Source organism: Hipposideros armiger, unplaced genomic scaffold (assembly GCF_001890085.2).
Source record: "Hipposideros armiger isolate ML-2016 unplaced genomic scaffold, ASM189008v1 scaffold_55, whole genome shotgun sequence".
NCBI classification, from domain to species: Eukaryota; Metazoa; Chordata; class Mammalia; order Chiroptera; family Hipposideridae; genus Hipposideros; species Hipposideros armiger.
The window spans coordinates 1727241-1745901 of NW_017731405.1; the positions used below are offsets into that span (position 1 = coordinate 1727241).

Genomic DNA, 18661 nt, shown 5'->3' on the forward strand with positions numbered 1-18661 from the left:
GAGAGAGAGAGAGAGAGAGAGAGAGAGAGAGAGAGAGAGAGAGAGAGAGAGAGAGAGAGAGACTGAGAGAGAGAAAGAGAGAGATCTAGTTTCCATTTTATTGCTTGTTGTAGGTTCATGTGACTGTCATGACAATCAAGTTACGTAACAGTTCCATCACCACAGGGATCTCTTGTGTTGCCCTTTTATATTCATCCTCCCCATTCTTGACCTTAACCTTCAGTAACCACTTATCTCCATTTCTATAATTTAGTTATTTCAAGAATGTTATATAAATGAAATAATACAATGTGTAACCTTTTAAGTTTAACTTTTCTCACTCAGCATACTTCTTTGAAGATTAACCAGAGTTGTATCAATAGTTTGTTTCTTTTTACTGGTGACTGGTAATTCGTGCTGTGGATATACCAGTTTGTTGAACCTTTCATCCATTAAAGGACATCTGGGTTGTTCCCATTTGGTCTAATAGGAATAAAGTTGCTATGTATTTTTGTGTACAGGTTTTTGTTTGTGTATAAATTTCCGTTTCCTGGGGATAAACACAGTAAGATACAATTACTGGGTTGTGTGGTAATTGCAGGCTTAGTTCCCTAAGAAAGTACCAAGCTACCACAGTGGCTGTAACCTTTTACATTCACCACCAGTATATGGGTGAATCATTTCTTCTAGGTCCTTACTATCATTTGACGATGTCGCATTTTTTAAATTTAAATGAGAGCCATTCTGATAGGCATGTAGTGATATATTGCTGTGATTTTAGTTTGCATTTCCCTAGTAGCTAATGAAATCGATTATATTTTCATGTGCTTTTTTGCCATTTGTATATATCCCTCAGTGAATTGTTTGTTGATGTCTGTATAATTATAGTTTCCTAGAGCTGCCATTACAAAATATCACGAACTGGGTGGCTTGATCAACAGACATTTATTTCTCACTGTTCTTGATGCTAGAAGTCCAAGATCAAGGTGTTGGCAGATTTGTTTTGTTTTGTTTAACTGTTGAGTTTTGGAGTTCTTTTTATATTCTGGATACTAGTCTTTAGTCATATATATGGTTGCAAATGTTTTTCTGACAGTCTATAGTTGTTTTTGTTTTTCTTAAGACGGTTTTTCTTGGAGCAAGTTGTTAATTTTGATAAGATCCAGTTCATCAGTGTTCCCTTTTGTGGACCGTGCTTTTGGTGGAAAGTCTGATTACTTTTTGCTTAGCTATATAACTGTTTTACAAATCTGTTCTTCCATGTTGAAGGAAAAATGATTAGAGATTGCAGATTATAAATTTCCTTTTCCTGGAGGGGAATTGGTGAATTTGCTGGGGAGAAGGTTCACTTAGAAGAATAGGGTTGGGTAAGTTGTGAGCAAAATTGTCTATTGTGAGACAATATTTTTTTGTGAGCAGTTTTTGTGAGCAAAATTGTCTATTGTGAGACAATTCTTCGTGGGTTTTTCTCATTTTTTGCAGCTCTTCTGTGTAACAGGCAATGATAGTTTTTTGTTCTGCACTATTTTTAAAGATGTTTATATAGCAAGTTAGCCTTGGAAAAGAGAAAATGTCTACCTCTTTGGCAAAGTTATCTTAACATTGTCATCTGGTTGGTCATCTGAGCTGGGAATGGGGGCATCCTTATTGAGTGCCCGGGTTATCCTTTACATTCATTCACTGCACCCCACTGATTTTAACTTCTAAGTAGTTTTTGAATCTATCCTTCATTTTCATCCTTATCACTAACTGCGCTGGTTCATTACCTCATCTTCTCATTTAGATGTTAAAATTGCCTTTACTTAATTCTTTGAATTAGGGAGTATGATTTGAGGTTTCCCTTCGTATTTATGCTCTTTCTGGCAGGGGAAGGGAGGAAAAAAGGATAGTGTGAATGACACATAGCTTTTCTTGAGATATTTGAGTGCTCTTTCTTGAGATACTCTGAAGGAAGTTTTTACTTTTTGGCTTACGAAAATATTTTAGTGCTGAGTCAAGGATTTTTCTTATTTCTTTTTTTCTGATGATTATGCCGAAAAAATTTTGGTATGAAAGAATCTGTATCTCAGTGTTCACATTGACATTGTACCCAGAACTGAGATACAGTTTTATATTTTTGTTTAATTGATGGGCTTCATGACATCATAACACTTAATAGTATTTTGTAGGGTTAAGGTGAGAAATACATATTTAATTGTAAATAAAAATGCAGTTATTTAACATTGTCCACCATATTATTGTTAATTCTTATGAACATGATGTATTTTAATAGCTGTATAATGTGAAAATCTAAACACGGAATTTTTTTTCCCTTTCGTATAGGAATGAAGATCTAAAGCAGATGTTGGAGAGCAACAAAGATTCTGCTAAACTGGATGCTATGAAACGGATTGTTGGGGTAGGTAAAATCACTTCAATTTTTGGAAAATGAATATGTGATTATATTAAATACATATTAAATAATATGTTAAATAGCAAATTGAACACCCCATTTGCTTTTCAATATTAACTTAGAATTTCCTGTCTAAAATGTTTTGGAAGAAATATTGAACTGTTAAAATTTATCAACTTGAGTTCTAATTCCCTCTTTTCTGTGCTTTGATTTCCCTATGTCTAATATCAAGATATTCCTCTTGTGAGATAGAGAGCTAATCATTTTGAAGACATAATAAGATTATATACAAGAATATTTTGACTTCCTACAAAGAGGGATACTGATTAGCGAACGGATTTTTTTGTGTGTCATTTCATGATCTAAAAAATTATTAGCATGCTTTCTTCTGTATTTCAAATTCCATTACTTCTAATATAAATGTTTTATTCAATTTAGTAGCATAAAGCTTCTAATGAGTATTAGGAAACTTAAGAGCATTGTCCAGTTTGTAGTTATAATGCAAAATTCAAACAATTGGGTAATGTTAGTAGAGAGGTAAAACTATAATGCAATTCTTAATTTTATATCAAATCATTAATAAAATATTTTTGTGATTTGTATTGTATTTGCTCTTTTTTTCCACTGGAGTTTTTTTTACATTCACAGTGGAAAAAATGGCTTCATTGAGTGACTATCTAATGCTGAAGAGTTCTGCTTTTGTCTCAATGGAATTAAATTCACAAAACCTGTCTTGAATATTTTATGCTTTTATTACCACCATTGCTGATTTTATTTTCCAAACATTTTTATATAATGTCAAAATATAATAAATTTGTGTAGTTGAACAAATAAACTATTTTAATAAGGTGACAGCATAACTGCTGACATATGAGTTTGAAATCTCATTTCTTAATATATTAAAGTTCAAATCCCATTTATGAAAGATGATTATGGGTATCAACATGTTCTGTTAAAAGATGAGTTGTTATGAAACTCAAATATATTAAAGTCAAGGACTAACTGTATCTGTAGAACACCTATAAATTACTTGATTCTTACATTCAGGTTTATGTCATTTGGTAATGTAGGGGAAATGTTAAAGGTTCTTTTGTAAATTTTTCATTTCTTAGTGTTATGCTGTATAATAGCATTTAGGAACAGGTAGTTCTTGCTTTATATGGCTTTGATATGTATGAATTTCAGTTACCACAGTTTAGTTAAGTAACACCAGTCTCCCAGACCCCCAATAACATGGTTCAAACTTCAGTTACTGTTTGTTGGGTATTAATGTAGTAATTGCATCATGTATAAACTTCACCACTAACTCTTCAGTCTGCAACTCACTGTGTAGATAACAAATGTGCATCACAAGCAGTGACCAGTCATGTCACTTCTTTTAAGTCTTTTAGTGATTGGTCACTGTGTATGTTATTCAGTTCATGCACAGACAATAAAGCATGTAGCTGTGTTCCCAGTGAGAAACCTACTTGACATTTTATAAAAGTGGGTGTTTAAAAGAGGGATTTGGTCAACAAAGATGAAATAAAAATGCAAAAAAAAAAAAAAAGAAAAGTGATAACATTGGAAATGAAAATCAGATAGAATATAAATGGAGTTATGGAGAAATAGTTGACTGTGGGAATGGTGACACTGCCATTTTTAAGAGACTCTAAACATATAGCTGGAGGAACTTAGTAAAGGTGAGCTTTTCAACATAAATGAGGAAAATGGTTGTGATAAAAAGAATGAAGATATGCTAGATGAAGTGATGGTGCCAAAAAAAATTACATTAAAGAAACTCTAGGAGATAATTCACAACATTAACAGTGCAAAGGATTAAATATTCGAAGGTGATCTAAACTTGAAAAGAAGTTTGGTAATTTACCAAGGTATAGAAAAGATTGCTTAGTATCTTAAGTTAAATGGTAAGAATAAGGCAAGCCCATTCAAACTACTCTTAGTAAGTTAATTCTCAATGTTCCTAATAAACATTTATTTTAAATAAATGTTAGTTTTACTATTTTTCATTTTTCTCTACATTTATAACTGACAGTAAGAGAGTTTTAATGTTTTTACAAAATTTTTAAAAGTCACATATCAATTGTAATTTTTACAGTTGATTACCCAGATTGTTTTGCCTTGTTTCAGCTTGCATTCCTACAGGCTACAGTTCTCCCCTACCATGTAAAACAGGCACTGCTTTTCATTATTTCATTTAACTTTGGATTTTACATCCTGTTAAGGTAAATTATTTCACTAAATTTGAGGATACTGTTGAAATTCCTAAATCTGATAATGTGGTAATTGGTATTTTTTTATTCCTCTTTCAAACTGATAAAGACATAAAAGATGATATTTCCAAAATCTGGACTACCTGGCTTTCATAAATGTAATTTAAATGTAAATAATTGTATCCTAAAGAAATGGAGATATAGTCATATATACCTAGAATTAATAGACTGTCTCTCATTAGGAAGTTTGTATAAAGGTAAATTTCAAACTTGGTCTTTTAACTGTAGGAAAGTGGTCACTAATTAAAAATTATTCTTTCACTTTGAATAATGCCCTCAAGATGATCTATCCATGTTTTTGCAAATGGCAGGATTTCCTTCTTTTTCATGGCTGAATAATATTCATTTTGTATATATATTTCACATCTTCAGCTGTCTATCTGATGACGGGCACTTAGGTCATTTCTATATCTTGGCTACTGTGAATAATGCTGTAGTAACATAGGAGTACAGGTATCTCTTTGAGATAGTGATTTTATTTCCTTTGGATATATACCCAGAAATGGGATTGCTAGATCAGATGGTAGTTCTATTTTTAAGTTTTTGAGGAACTGCTGTAGTATTTTCCATAGTGGCTGACCAATTTATATTCCCACCAACAATGTGCATGGCTTCCTTTTCTTCACGTCACATTGCCAGCACCTGTTAGCTCTTGTCTTTTTGATGATAGCCATTCTTACAGGCTTGAGGTGATATCTCACTGTGAATTTGATTTGCATTTTTCTGATGATTAGTGATGCTGAGGATCTGTTCATGTACTTGTTGGCACTTACACAATGTTTTATGTCAATTATATGTCAATAAATCTGAAACAAATTACTCTTTGTTATAAAGTGATGTAAATTTTCAAATAATATTGAGGTATAAAAATTAAAAGTTTTATCTTTCAGATAAACTTTAGGATCAAATTGTCAAGTTCTGTTAAAAATTGTTTTTGAATTTTGATTAGGGTATTATGGAACTTATACTATGTTCCTTTCTTCTTTTCCTTCCTATTTTTCTGACTTTCAGTAGCATTATATTTATATTTTATAGTTTTAATCATAGAGATCTTATTAGAGTCTTTCCTGCATATTTTTAAATTTTGGTTGCCATCATGAATGGTCACCTTCATTATATTTTAAAAATTATTATTGGTGTATAGGAAAACAAATGACTTTTCTGTGTTCCTGCATTTGGGCTTCTCAGTGAACTCAGTGCTAATAGTTTTTCACTTTCTTTGCTTGGATTTTCTGGCTAGATAATTACATCATCTAGAAGTTATGAGAGATTTATATTTTATTTTCACATATTTGTATCTCATTCATTTTTCCTGTCCCATTGCATTGATAAAGCGTCAGTGTGATGTAGGGGTGGAGGAGTACATCACTATTTTGTTTCTGATTTTATTGGAAATATTTGTAATGTTTTACTCTTTGTTATAATATATCCTGTAGAATTCAAGTAGATATATTTCTGTGTTTTTAAGTGATGGTGTACTCTCTCTTTGTCCTCTGGTGAAGGTTTTGATTAAGCCTGAGTTAGACTCATAGAGTGAGTTTTAATCTAAACCATCTTGGTCTGCTCCAAGTTTGCAAAGATTCTGCCCCCTCCCCGTTTTTAGCTTTTATGTTTAGGTCTAGGATCCATTTTGCATTACTTTTTATGTATGGTATGAAATAAGAGCCAAGGTTTTTTTTACACAAGTATATCTAATTTTCCCCACACAATTTGTTTTTAAAAAGCTATCTTTTCCCCACCAGATTTCAACCTTTAATGAAATGTATGTGGGTCCATGTCTGAATTCTATTCTGATTTACTGATCTTTATGGCTATTGTTTCACCAATATCTCACTCTTGATTTCTGTAACCTTAAGATAAATTACTGTAAGTTCTAGATTGCTTTGTATATTCTATATCCTTTGCATTTCCATGTAAATTTTAGAATCAGCTTGTCAGGTTTTGAGGGGAAAAAAGCCTATTGGCATTTATATTGGAATTACATTAAATCTATAGATTAATTTTGGGAGAATTACAATTTTAACTGTATTTTGTCTTATGACCCATGATCATTATCCTATCTCTTTAATTTTTTCAGTAATGTATTGTAGTTTTTAGTGCTATATTTTAAGTTCTATTATTTTGTTAATACTTTCTCTAATAATTATTTTGCTTGAAATTTTTTCCAGTGAGCTATTATAGCAACCATTTATTCACCTTTACTTTCGTCCAGTTTTTAATTTGATTTCTAGCACCATATTTCTACGTGAAAGCTTTTAAAATAATTTTTAAAAATTATGTTTATGTATGTGTATGTGTACATCATTTCAAAATATCTTTTGGGTAAAAGTAGTTTGCTAGAAGTCAGTCAGCAGAATTTTGTATTGGCCTCAAAATTTCTTGTATTTTCTCACTGTGATTTTTAATTTGTCTTTATAATTCGGGTTTCATGAGCCCTGCATACAGGGTTTTATCACCTCATATGATTACAGAGTAGTTTTAAGGTCTATGCTTCATAGTGAACAGCCTTTCAACATTTCTAAATTTTAATCTGCCAATATTTTAAGTGTTATATATTTGTTTTACCACATTACTTCCTAAAATATATCAAAATGCTGGCAGTGCACATCTGTCTTATCTTTCACAGTTGGTAGACCAATGATTGAACAGAGAATCCTGTCAGCAATATCTACCAGTGAGAAACCATAATGATAGTCACAGTTCATTTTATTATCTTTCTTTGGTAATATATCTGAGACTTATTTAGAATCGTGGGTAATGTTTCCAGTGTTTCATATGTTGATAATGTGTCGTGTATTCCAAAGTATCCTTAAGGGAGAAAAGCTACCTACTTAAGAATCTTGTGGTCACTTATTATGCTGTTAACACTCAAGTTGAAACACACATTATTTTTCTTGATTTCTGAAAAATATCCGTTTAATGTTTATAGCACATATCCATGTTTTATCCTGGCTTGGTGAAAAACTAAGGTGAATTTGAAATGTATTGTTTCATATAGTGAATTTGTAATAAGTTTTTTAGTTAAAATACCGATGAGTTGATCACCCATATCCTTGGAGGAATGGAATATTTTGGTGTATTGAAGTTTTTGATGTATTTTCTTTTAGTGAGTGTTACATGTTGAAGGTCTTTTTTAGATGAGTTCACTTGTCTTTATAGTTATGAGAAAATGAGCAAATCTGAACCTTTTTTGATAAGATTCTTAAAATTCCTAGTTAGTTATTGATATATATGATTTCATAGCCATACCCGTTACAGGGTATTTGGTTGAATATTATTGTCCCTAAAAGTAATTTCAAAGTTTCACATACTTTGGTAAAATATTAAAAAAGGATATTAAACCAAATACAATAGTACATTATTGTGGAGAAAAAATTGAGTAAGTCCATATAAGAAGAAGAAACTAATAACATGCATAATTCTTACTGTTATGAGCTAATGATTTTAATAAACATTTCTGTGTAAATCTTTCTGGACATTGCCTATCCCTTGCAAATACTTGAATTCCATGTATTACTTTAAAGTAGAGGATTCAACTTATAGCTGATGTTGGCATCTTTTTGTTGTTGTTCTTGGTTTGAGAATTGCTTAAAGGGCTAAGATTTTTCTGCCATGTTGATATATATCAGGATCAGTTCCTAAAAGCAGGCCTGAAGTTTTGCTAATGTATAACACTTATAGAGTTTAGTGGGTGTTCTGTCAGTTTTGTTCCAGCGTACTTTCTGGGATATAAGTCAAGGGTTGGTTCATTTTCTATTTCTTCATCTACTCTTGGTTATTTATTCTTAAGAGTGCAACTGGGTCTGACACTTTGTAAGATCTTTTTCCTTTCTTTCTTTTTTTTGTTACCTGTAAATTAACCAGTATTTATTTGTAAATTAAAATTTTTGAACTTTTTGAAATAAACCATGTTTATTGCTGTGAAAAATGAAGTCATTTAAAATTGTTAAGAAATTAAAGCACAGTTCTCTTTTTTCCTGAGTTTAAAAAATTAATGTGAATTTTTAAATTTAGGTTTTTATTTAATACTTAAAAATGAATATAAACAACATACACTCATATGAAAATCAATCATTGTAATATACCACAGTAACAGAGTGAAGGGGAAAAAAACACATTATCATCTCAGTTGATACGAGAAGAGCATTTGACAAAATTCAACACTCTTTCATGATGAAACACTCAACAAACTAAGACTAGAAGGAAATTACCTTGACATGATAAAGGCCATATATGAAAAACCCACAGCTAGTATCATATACAATGGTGAATGACTGAAAACTTGACCTCTACAGTAAGGAACAAGACAAAGATATCTGCTTTTGCCACTTCTGTTCAACACATTATTGGAAGCTTTTGCCAGAGCAGTTAAGTAAGAAAAATAAATAAAAGGCATCCAAATTGGAAATGAAAAAGTAAAATTAACCTTTGCACAGACATTATTTTACCTGAAGAAAACCCTAAAGATTCCACAAAAAAGCTTTTAGAACTAATGAATGAATGTAGCGAAGTTGCAGGATACAAAATCAACATGTAAAAATTAGTTGTGTTTATATACTAACAATGAACAATCTAAAAAGGAGATTACAATAAAGCCCCATTTACAATAGCATAAAAAATAATAAAAAGCCTAGGAATAAACTTAATCAAGGAGGCAAAAGACTTGTAACATGAAAACTATAAAATGTTGCTGAAAGAAATTAAAGAAGATACAAATAAATGGCAAGACACCCTATTTTCACGGATTGAAAGACTTAATATTGTTAAGATGTCATTATTCCCAAAGCAATCTATGTATTCAGTGTACCGTATTTCCCCATGTATAAGACGCACCCTTTTCCGAAAAATTTAGGGTCTAAACACTGGGTCTAAAATACAGTGGTTGTAGATTTTTTTTACTTGCATTTCCTGCTTTTTTTGCTCTTGTTTTTGTGCTCATACAACCACTGTATAAGATGCACCCAGTTTTTAGTCTTATACATGGAGGGAAAGGTAATTGCTATAAAAAATCTCAGTGATTTTTTTTTGCAAAAATAGAAAAATCTATCCTAAAATTCGTTTGGGCCCTGAATAGCCAAAATGATGTTGAAAAAGAACTGTTAGAAGGGTCACACTTCCTGATTTGGAAACTTACTACAAAGCTACAGTAATCAAAACAGTGTGGTACTAGCATAAAGACAGACATATCTACACAACAGAAAGGCCAGAAACAAATCCACGCGCACACACACACACACACACACACACACACACACACACACATGATTTTCTGCAAGGGCACAAGACCATTCAATGAGAAAGGATAGTCCTTTCAACACATGGTGCTGAGAAACTGCCTATCCACATGCAAGAGAATGGATTTAGACCCCTACTTCATAACTTTGTACCATATATGAAAGAAGTCAAAACGGATCAAAGACCTAAATGTAAGAGCTAAAACTTTAAAACTCATAGAAGAAAACACAAGGCAAAAGTTCCATGACGTTAGATTTATCAGAGGATTTTTAGATACAACACCAAAAGGTAAGCAACAAAGAAAAAACAGATATCAAAATTTAAAAATTGTACATCAAATGACACCATCAACAGTGTGAAAAGGCAACCCACAGAAGGGGATAAAATATTTTCTAATCATATATCTGATAAGGAATTAACATCTAAAATATATTTAAAAACTCATACAACTCAACAAAAAATCCAATTAAGCGTGGGTAAAGAACTTGAACAGATATTTTTCTTATACTCAGTTGTAGGTAATATTAGGGTCACTTATGATTAGATGGTAAATTATGCTAGGGAAGGGAGTGTCCTATGTCCACTTATTCCCCAGATGGTAACTAATGGGTAGATAGTTGTTTTCCAAAATATCTCAAGTGAACCATATCTATTAAAATCCACGATATGTATAGTATTATATCAGAAATAAAAAATATCCTGGATTGACTCAATAACAAAATGGATATAATAGCAGAAAGAGGAAGAAGTTGAAGACAGATCTTTAGAAATTAGTCCATTTGCAGACTAGAGATTACAAAGAAAAGACGTGAGAAGAGGCTTTCGTCACGGTCTTGTTGGATAACATCAAAAGATCTAATAAATATGTCCAGAGGGAGAAGAGAAAGAGACTGGGGAAGAAAAAAATATTTGAAGAAATAATGGCTGAAAATTCCCCAAATTGATGAATGACAAGAAGTTCAGGATAGACATAAAGAACATAAAGAAAACCATTTTTAAATGCAGAGGAGTTAAACTGTCGAAAACCAAAAATAAAGAAAAAAATCTTGAAAGTTCGTGGAAAAAAATGACACATTGAATACAAGTGGTTTGAATAACTCCATATTGCTTATTAGAAACTGTGGCAGCCAGAACACAGTGGAACATATGTCAAGTATTGAAAGAAAGTAATTGTTAACCTAGAATTCTCTATCCACTGAAAGTGTCCTTGAAGAATGAAGATGAAATAAAGGCATTCTCGGGCGAAGAAAAACTGAATATTTCTAGCCAGTCTGCTTTAATGACATGTACTGCAAGTTCTTCAGGCTGGAGGAAAATGATACTAGATGGATACGGAGTGAGACCAGTTGAATGGTAAACATCTTGTAAACATAAAGAATTAATTTTACTCTTAAGTTATCTATCAGAGGTTTTCATGGACGTAGTTGTAATATGCTGTATAATAGCTATAACAGAAAGCTTGTGGGGAGGTGGGATTAAAAGGGCTTACATGGTTGTAAGTGTTCTACATTTTATTTGTTCTAGTACAATATTAACTCTAAATGGACTAAAAGCTTCGATATCTATGTCAATCTATCCATCTATCTATCTGATCATTGCTAGAGGAAGAACCACTGAAAGTTACATAAAATGATATAATAAAAAAGTCAGTAAAAAACTTAAAATACTCAATGCTAAAAAAAATCCCAAATAATGGGGTTAACAGTGATCAGAACAACAAAAAACATAGGATATAAACAGAAAACATAGTAAGATGGTAGACCTGTATCTAACTACAATGATTATATTAAATACAATTGATCCAGAGTCACCAACTAGAACAGATTGTCAGATTGGCTTAAAAATATCAAGGCACAACTATATGTTCTCTAGCTGAAACCCACTTTTAATATAAAGTTATAGGTGGATTAAAAATATGATGGAAAAATATATTTCATGCAAACGCTAATCACACCATAAAAGAGCAACTTCACCCACACCCTGGTGCTTCCCTTTTCTCTTAGAGTCCTTTATTTTTCTCCATAGTACTCTTTTACCTCTTCACAAATTGCATTCATTTGTTTATTGTCCCTCACCCCCAATAGAAGGTAAGCTCCAATGGCTGAGGACTTTGTATTATTCTTGGTTGTGTCCCCAAGGCCTAGAAAAGTTCCTGGCACGTAGTGTCCTTGAATTTGCGAATAGGATTTTTTTTCTCCCTCATGCATTAACATCTTTTTGAATAGCATTCTGTAGAATAAAGTTGAGGAAGCCTTAGAATAGAATGTAATAGGGAGGATCTCTGACTTTAGGAAATCATTGAATAATTTAAGGAAGGGGCCCTAGTGAACACTTAATCCCTCTCTTATTTTATAGATGAGAAAGTTGAGAGAGGTATAAAAATCATACAAAGAAGTTTTAGCTGCAGTGTTTTGTGAACCTTCTGTAATACTTAGCAGGTTTTACAAAATGCCCCAATCAAATAATATCACAGGTAAGGAAATAGAATATGAAAAGACTAGCTAGTGCCTGAGTGTTTTAAATCTGTCATGGAGAAAAGTCCTCTGACAAATTGCTAACTGGGATTATAATGCTTAAGATATCACATGGTATTTATAACATATTTGTTGTAAGTACCTAAAACTAGTTATCTTCTTTTTTAGATTGTTTCTTAGATATGGTGTGTAATTCATAAAGAACCCTTCCAAAAAGTTATCCTGTAGTTAAAACTTTATTTTGTGGTTACCAAAGTCTGGACTATTAAAAGACATAAAGATATATCCCACAAATGAGAGTGAAGGTAATGGGAATACAGGTAGAGATAAAACTGAAATAAGCAGAAATAAAAGATAACACATCGGAAATTCAAAATTTAAAGTGTACATTAAAAAATGCTAGAGGAAGTTAAGATTGGATGCTATAGTGAGCTAGGTAGGTGTTAGGAGAGATGGTTCTAAGAAGAGTGATAGAATCTGATTAGATAGAAGGCTAGGACTCAGAAAAATAAAAAGAAGTGGGTTGGGGACGTGATATGAGTACAGGCATAAAGGAGCCAGGGAATATTCTGGTAGTGAGTAGATCAGCAGTATTGATGTAGAACCATAATGGTTGATGAGCTTAAGAGGGATGTTTGTACAAATTGTGAGGGTATTTGATATTAAGTGAAATAGTTTGAACTCTTAGGCAGTTAGGGACTTTTGAAATCTTTGAGGGGGGCTGACATTTGCAAAGTAGTGTTTTAATAAGCATATTAAACTGTCAGTGGTGTACATTACAGATAGGAGGAGAGTGTTGGAAAAGTCCTTTGTGAGGTGTTACGGACCTATGCTAGGACAGTAACGGAGAGAAGGGATTGACATGAGAGTACTAAGAAATCACAACAGGACCTAGTTACTGTGTAGGTGTGAGACGAGACCAAGATATTTCCATGATTTTGGGTATAATTATTTGGTATAATGTTTGGTGTAATGGTTTTTGGGGAAATTGGTGGAGTTGGAAATTCTACCATGAATGCCATTTTATCATGAAAAATGAGTTTGGTTTTAGGCACAGCAAGTTTGGGATGGGAAAGACAGATCTAAGGATGTCCACTTAGAGAAGCAGAACTAGGACTCAGAGTTAGGGCTAGAGTTTGTGGAGGAGCCCCATAGAGGTTAGAGTTAAGACACAAGGGTGAATGAAATCTTGAGTTTCAGAAATGGTAGAATAGTGGTGCACAGAACTTCAGTGAGCAGAATAAAAGGACTTAGTGAAGGGAACTTTGAAAAGTAATGCTTGGAGAAGTAGGGGAACCTATGAAATAAAGCCAAAAGAAAAAGAACTACTAGTTTGTTCAAAATAACATTTATTCCCCACCCCCATTGCAAATGCAGTACATCTTTAATGTGAAAACTTGAAAAATAAAGAATAGTACAAATATTTAAAATATTTATAACCCCATTGGCCAGAGAAAACTATTATAAATATTATATGTTTTAAACTATATATTTCTTCCTTAGTATGTCTATGTATTTGTGTTTTTATATTGATACACAAGAGATTGTTTGTTCTTTGCTGCAGATGGTTGGGGTAAGTAAGATGACTTAAAAAGAGTTCAGCTTGTTAATGCCATAGCTTATTTGCTGATTCAGTCTTCTAAATATTTAATGTGAAATTTACATTTTGTTTTCAAATGAATAGTTTAAAAAAGGTTTCAGCCCTAATATTCCACTTTATTCTTCAGATGATTGCAAAAGGGAAAAATGCATCTGAGCTGTTTCCTGCTGTTGTGAAGAATGTGGCCAGTAAAAATATTGAGGTACTGTTTTGATTCATAATTTTCCTGATTTGTTTTGTTGTAAAAGAATCATATACTTTTCAGTTACTTGATATGCAACATAAAATATTTAAATATCACTAGATTTTGTTGATTTCTGAGGAGGGTATGTTTACTCAGTAGGAAGTAGTGATATCTGCATGAAAGTGAAAACGCAACGAACATGCCTCTTATTTGTTCATTATTAGTGGCAACTATGAGCATCAAGGAATATGCCTGGTCTTTTTGAGTCTGGGAATTTTGGGAGAAGGAACTGCCTCTACTGAGGAATATTTTCAAAGACCTGGTGACATCAGGTCAGATGATTTAGGTGGGGATAATCAGAGTATTCCAGATAGAAATTAAGGATATAGGGAAGTTTTTCTACTTATAATCAAGTATTATTAATATTACTCTTGGTTTATTTATTTGGTAGTTTCTTGCTGTAAGGGTGTACAGTATACATCTTTAACTTGTCTCAATGGATTTGCCTATTCTGGGCATTTCATAGAAATGGAGTCATGCAATATGTAGCTTTTATGCCTGACTTCTTTCACTTGGTGTACTGTTTTTAAGGTTCACCCATGCTGTAGCATGAATCAGTGCTTCTTTATTCCTTTTTATTGCTGAATAATCCATTGTATGGATTTATCAGTTGATTGACGTTTGGGTTGTTTCCACCTTGTGGCTGTTACGAATAATGCTGCTGTAAACATTCTGTACAGGTTTTTGTGTGGACATAGGTGTTTATTTCTCTTGGGTGTATGTATTCCTTGGAGTGATATTAGCTAAGTCATATGGTAACTCTATGTTAACTTTTTGAGACACTGCCAAATTGCTTTCCACAGTAGCCACACCATTTTACATTTTCATCAGCAATGTATGCAAGTTCTATTTTTTCCATATCTTCACCAATACTTGTTATTTTCCTTTTTAAGGAAATTTATTTAAAAAAATCATTGTCTTTTAGGTTATAGCCATCCTGAAAGGTGTGAAGTGGTATGCATCTTGTTATCACATTTGGAATTTTGATTTACATTTACCTAATCAAAAATCGTTGAGCCACCTATTGGCCAGTTCTACATCTTCTTAGGAAAGGTGTCTATTCAGATCCTTTCGCATTTTATAATTCATTGCTTGTCTTTTTATTGGTTTTTTTTTTATGTATTCTGCATGCTGGTCTCTTATCTGATGCATGATTTGCAAATATTTTCTCCCAATCTGTGGGTTATTTTTTCATTTTCTTGATATTATCCTTTGAAGCACAGACATTTTTAACTTTGATGAATTCCAATTTATATTTTTTCTTTGTTTATACTTTTGATGTCATTTCTAATAAATTAATGCTTAATACAAGGTCATGAAGATTTATACTTGTCTTTTTCCTAAGAATTTTATAGTTTTAGCTTTTATATATAGGACTATGATCCATTTTGAGTTAATTTTTGTGTATGGTATCTCCATGCAACTACTGATCTGCTTTCTGTCACAATAGTTGTATCATTTCTAGAATTTCTTCTATATTGAATCATACAATATGGAATCTCTTGTGTTTGACTTCTTTTACCTAGGAAACTGAGATTCATCTGCTATTTTGTGTATTCACGTTTTGTTTCTTTTTTGCTATAATCTGGATATTTCACAACTTTTAAATTTACCAGTTGAAATACACGAGTTGAATGAAATTATGTCTGTGAGTGTATATTTTAATTTTTCTTGGGTAAATATCTGAGAATAAATTTGTTGCATTGTCTGGAAAGTATGTTTAATTTTTAGAAAACAGTGCCATATAGTTTTCCAAAGTGGCTGTATGCATTCCCACCAGCAATGTATGAGAGTTCCAGTTAGTTCACATCACTTCCAACACTTGATCTTGTTAGTCTTTTTTTTAATTAAATTTATTGGGATGACAGTGGTTAGTACAATTACATAAGTTTCAAGTGTAGAATTCTGTAATATATCATGTATATATCACATTGTGTGTTCACCACCCAGAGTCAGTTCTCCTTCCATCACCATATATATGATCCCCTTTTCTCTCATTTGCCATCCCCCTCCCTCCTTACCCTTTGGGAACTGACAAACTATTGTCTGTGTCTAGGAGTTTTTGTTTGTTTGTTTGTTTGTCTTGTTCCTTTGTTGCTTTCAGCTTTATATTCCACAAATCAGTGAAATCATATGGTTCTTGACTTTTTCTGTCTGACTTAATTTCGCTTAGCATGATAATCTCAATATCCATCCATGTTGTCGCAAATGGCACTATTTTATCTTTTCATATGGCTGAGTAATATTCCATTGTGTATATGTATCACATCTTCTTTATCCAATCATCTATCAAAGGACATTTTGGCTGTTTCCATGTTTTGGGCATCGTAAATAAAGCTGCAATGAACATTGGAGCACATATATCTTTACGGATAAATGTTTTCAGATATTTTGGGTAGATACCCAGGAGAGAGATTGCTGGGTCATATGGTAATTCTATTCTTAATTTTTTGAGGAACCTGCACACTGCCTTTCACAGCGGCTGCACCAATTTGCATTCCCACCAACAGTGTATGAGGGGTTCCTTTTTCTCCACAGCCTCTCCAACAGTTGTTATTATTAGTCTTGTTGATGATGGCCATTCTAACTAGTGTGAGGTGATAGCTCATTGAGGTTTTTATTTTCATTTTTCTGATGATTAGTGATGTTGAGCATCTTTTTATATGTCTATTGGCCATCTGTATGTCCTGTTTAGAGAAATGTCTATTCAGGTCCTCTGCTGATTTTTTAATTGGATTGTTTGTTTTTCTGTTGTTGAGTTGTATGCGTTTCTTATATATTTTGAATATTAGCCCCTTATCAGAGGCGTTGTTTGCAAAAATCTTCATCCATTGGGTTGGTTGCCTTTGTTCTGTTGATGGTTTCTTTTGCTGTGCAGAAGCTTTTTAGTTTGATGTAGTCCCATTCAGTTATTTTTAGCTTTTACTTCCCTTGCCTTTGAGGTCAAATTCATAAAATCCTCTTTGAACCCAAGGTCCATAAGTTTAGTACCTATGTTTTCTACTATGTAGTTTATTGTCTTAATGTCTTTTAAAAAACAAACATTTGATTATTTTTCCTTGGACTACACGTTTATTTTTTAAATTAACACAGTACCATGCCATATTTGATGGATTCTGTATCTGTTTATTAAATTTATTGAGGTTTCATTGGTTAATAAGATTATATAGGTTTCAAGTGTACAGTTCTGTAATATATCATCTGTGTATTGCATTGTGTGTTCACCACCCAAAGTCAAGTCTCCTTCCATCACCATATATTCACCATATATTTGACCCCTTTTACCCTCTTCTACCTCCTCCCTCAACCCCCTTTTCCTCTGGTAACCACCATACTGTTGTCTGTGTCTGTGAGTTTTTTGTCTTATTTGTTCATTTATTGCTTTCTGTTTTATATTTCACATATGAGTGAAATCATGTGGCTCTTGATTTTTTTCTATCTGACTTACTTTGTTCAGCATGATAATCTCAGGCTCCATCCATGTTGTCACAAATGGCAGTATTTCATCTATTCTAACGGCTAACTAGTATTCTATTGTATGTATGTACCACATCATCTTTACCCAGTCACACATTGGAAAATTTTTATTCATCTGTTTTCAAATTCACTTATTCTTCTGTCATCTTCATTTGATTGTTAAGTACATTCAGTGAATGTTTTATTTCAAAAAAATTGGAATTTTTTTCATTTTAGGAATTTCAATCTGGGGGCCAGCCGAGTGGCTTAGTTGGTTAAGAGCGTGAATTCTGAAGCAACAGGGTTGCTGGTTCGATTCCCACATGGGCCAATGAGCTGCGCCCTAGCTGAGCTGCTGCTGAGCTGCCAGCAGGTGGCAGGATGGCTCAGCTGGTGAGAGCATGTGCTTCTAACAATAAGGTTTCCAGTTCAACTCCCGCATGGGATGGTGGGCTGTGCCCACCCACAATTAAGATTGAGCACGGCACCTTGAGCTGAGCTGCTGTGAGCTGCCGGCGGGCAGTGGGATGGCGACTGGACTTGGAGCTGAGCTAGCTGTGCCCTCCACAACTAAGATTGAAGGACAACCACTTGGCTGTTCCCTTCCCCCAATTCCCCAATGAAAAATCTTTTAAAAAAACAAACAAAAGAATTTCAATTTGTTTCTTTTTATCCTTTCTGTTTTTTTGCTGAGATGTCCTATTTTTATTAATTGAGAGCACATCTTTTAACTAAGAATAAGTGTAATAGTAGCTCTAAAATCCTTGTCTGCTAGTTCTAATGCCTCAAGCTTAGATTCAGTTGACTTTAGTTTCTTGTATTTTCTTGTGTGTATGTTCTATTTTCTTAGTTTTTCATATGTTAGGTAATTTTGGGTTGTATTCTTTTTTTTAAAGATTTTTTTTTTTATTCAGGAATTGGGGGGATGGGAACAGTGCTGGGGAATTAGGGGAAGGGGAACAGACAAGTTGCTGTCCTTTTGTTCTTCAATCTAGTTGTGGAGGACAT

The 18661-nt window shown here is 32.9% G+C and overlaps 1 protein-coding gene across 1 annotated transcript in view; it reads left to right on the forward strand.

Annotated features, from left to right (window-relative positions):
• AP3B1 (adaptor related protein complex 3 subunit beta 1) overlaps positions 1 to 18661 on the forward strand; it is a 277199-nt gene that overhangs the window by 41828 nt on the left and 216710 nt on the right. Inside the window, exons 2-3 of the mRNA XM_019641001.1 lie at positions 2302 to 2377; positions 14081 to 14155. Of these exons, the coding sequence (XP_019496546.1) occupies positions 2302 to 2377; positions 14081 to 14155 (151 nt within the window). The remainder of the gene's footprint in view (positions 1 to 2301; positions 2378 to 14080; positions 14156 to 18661) is intronic.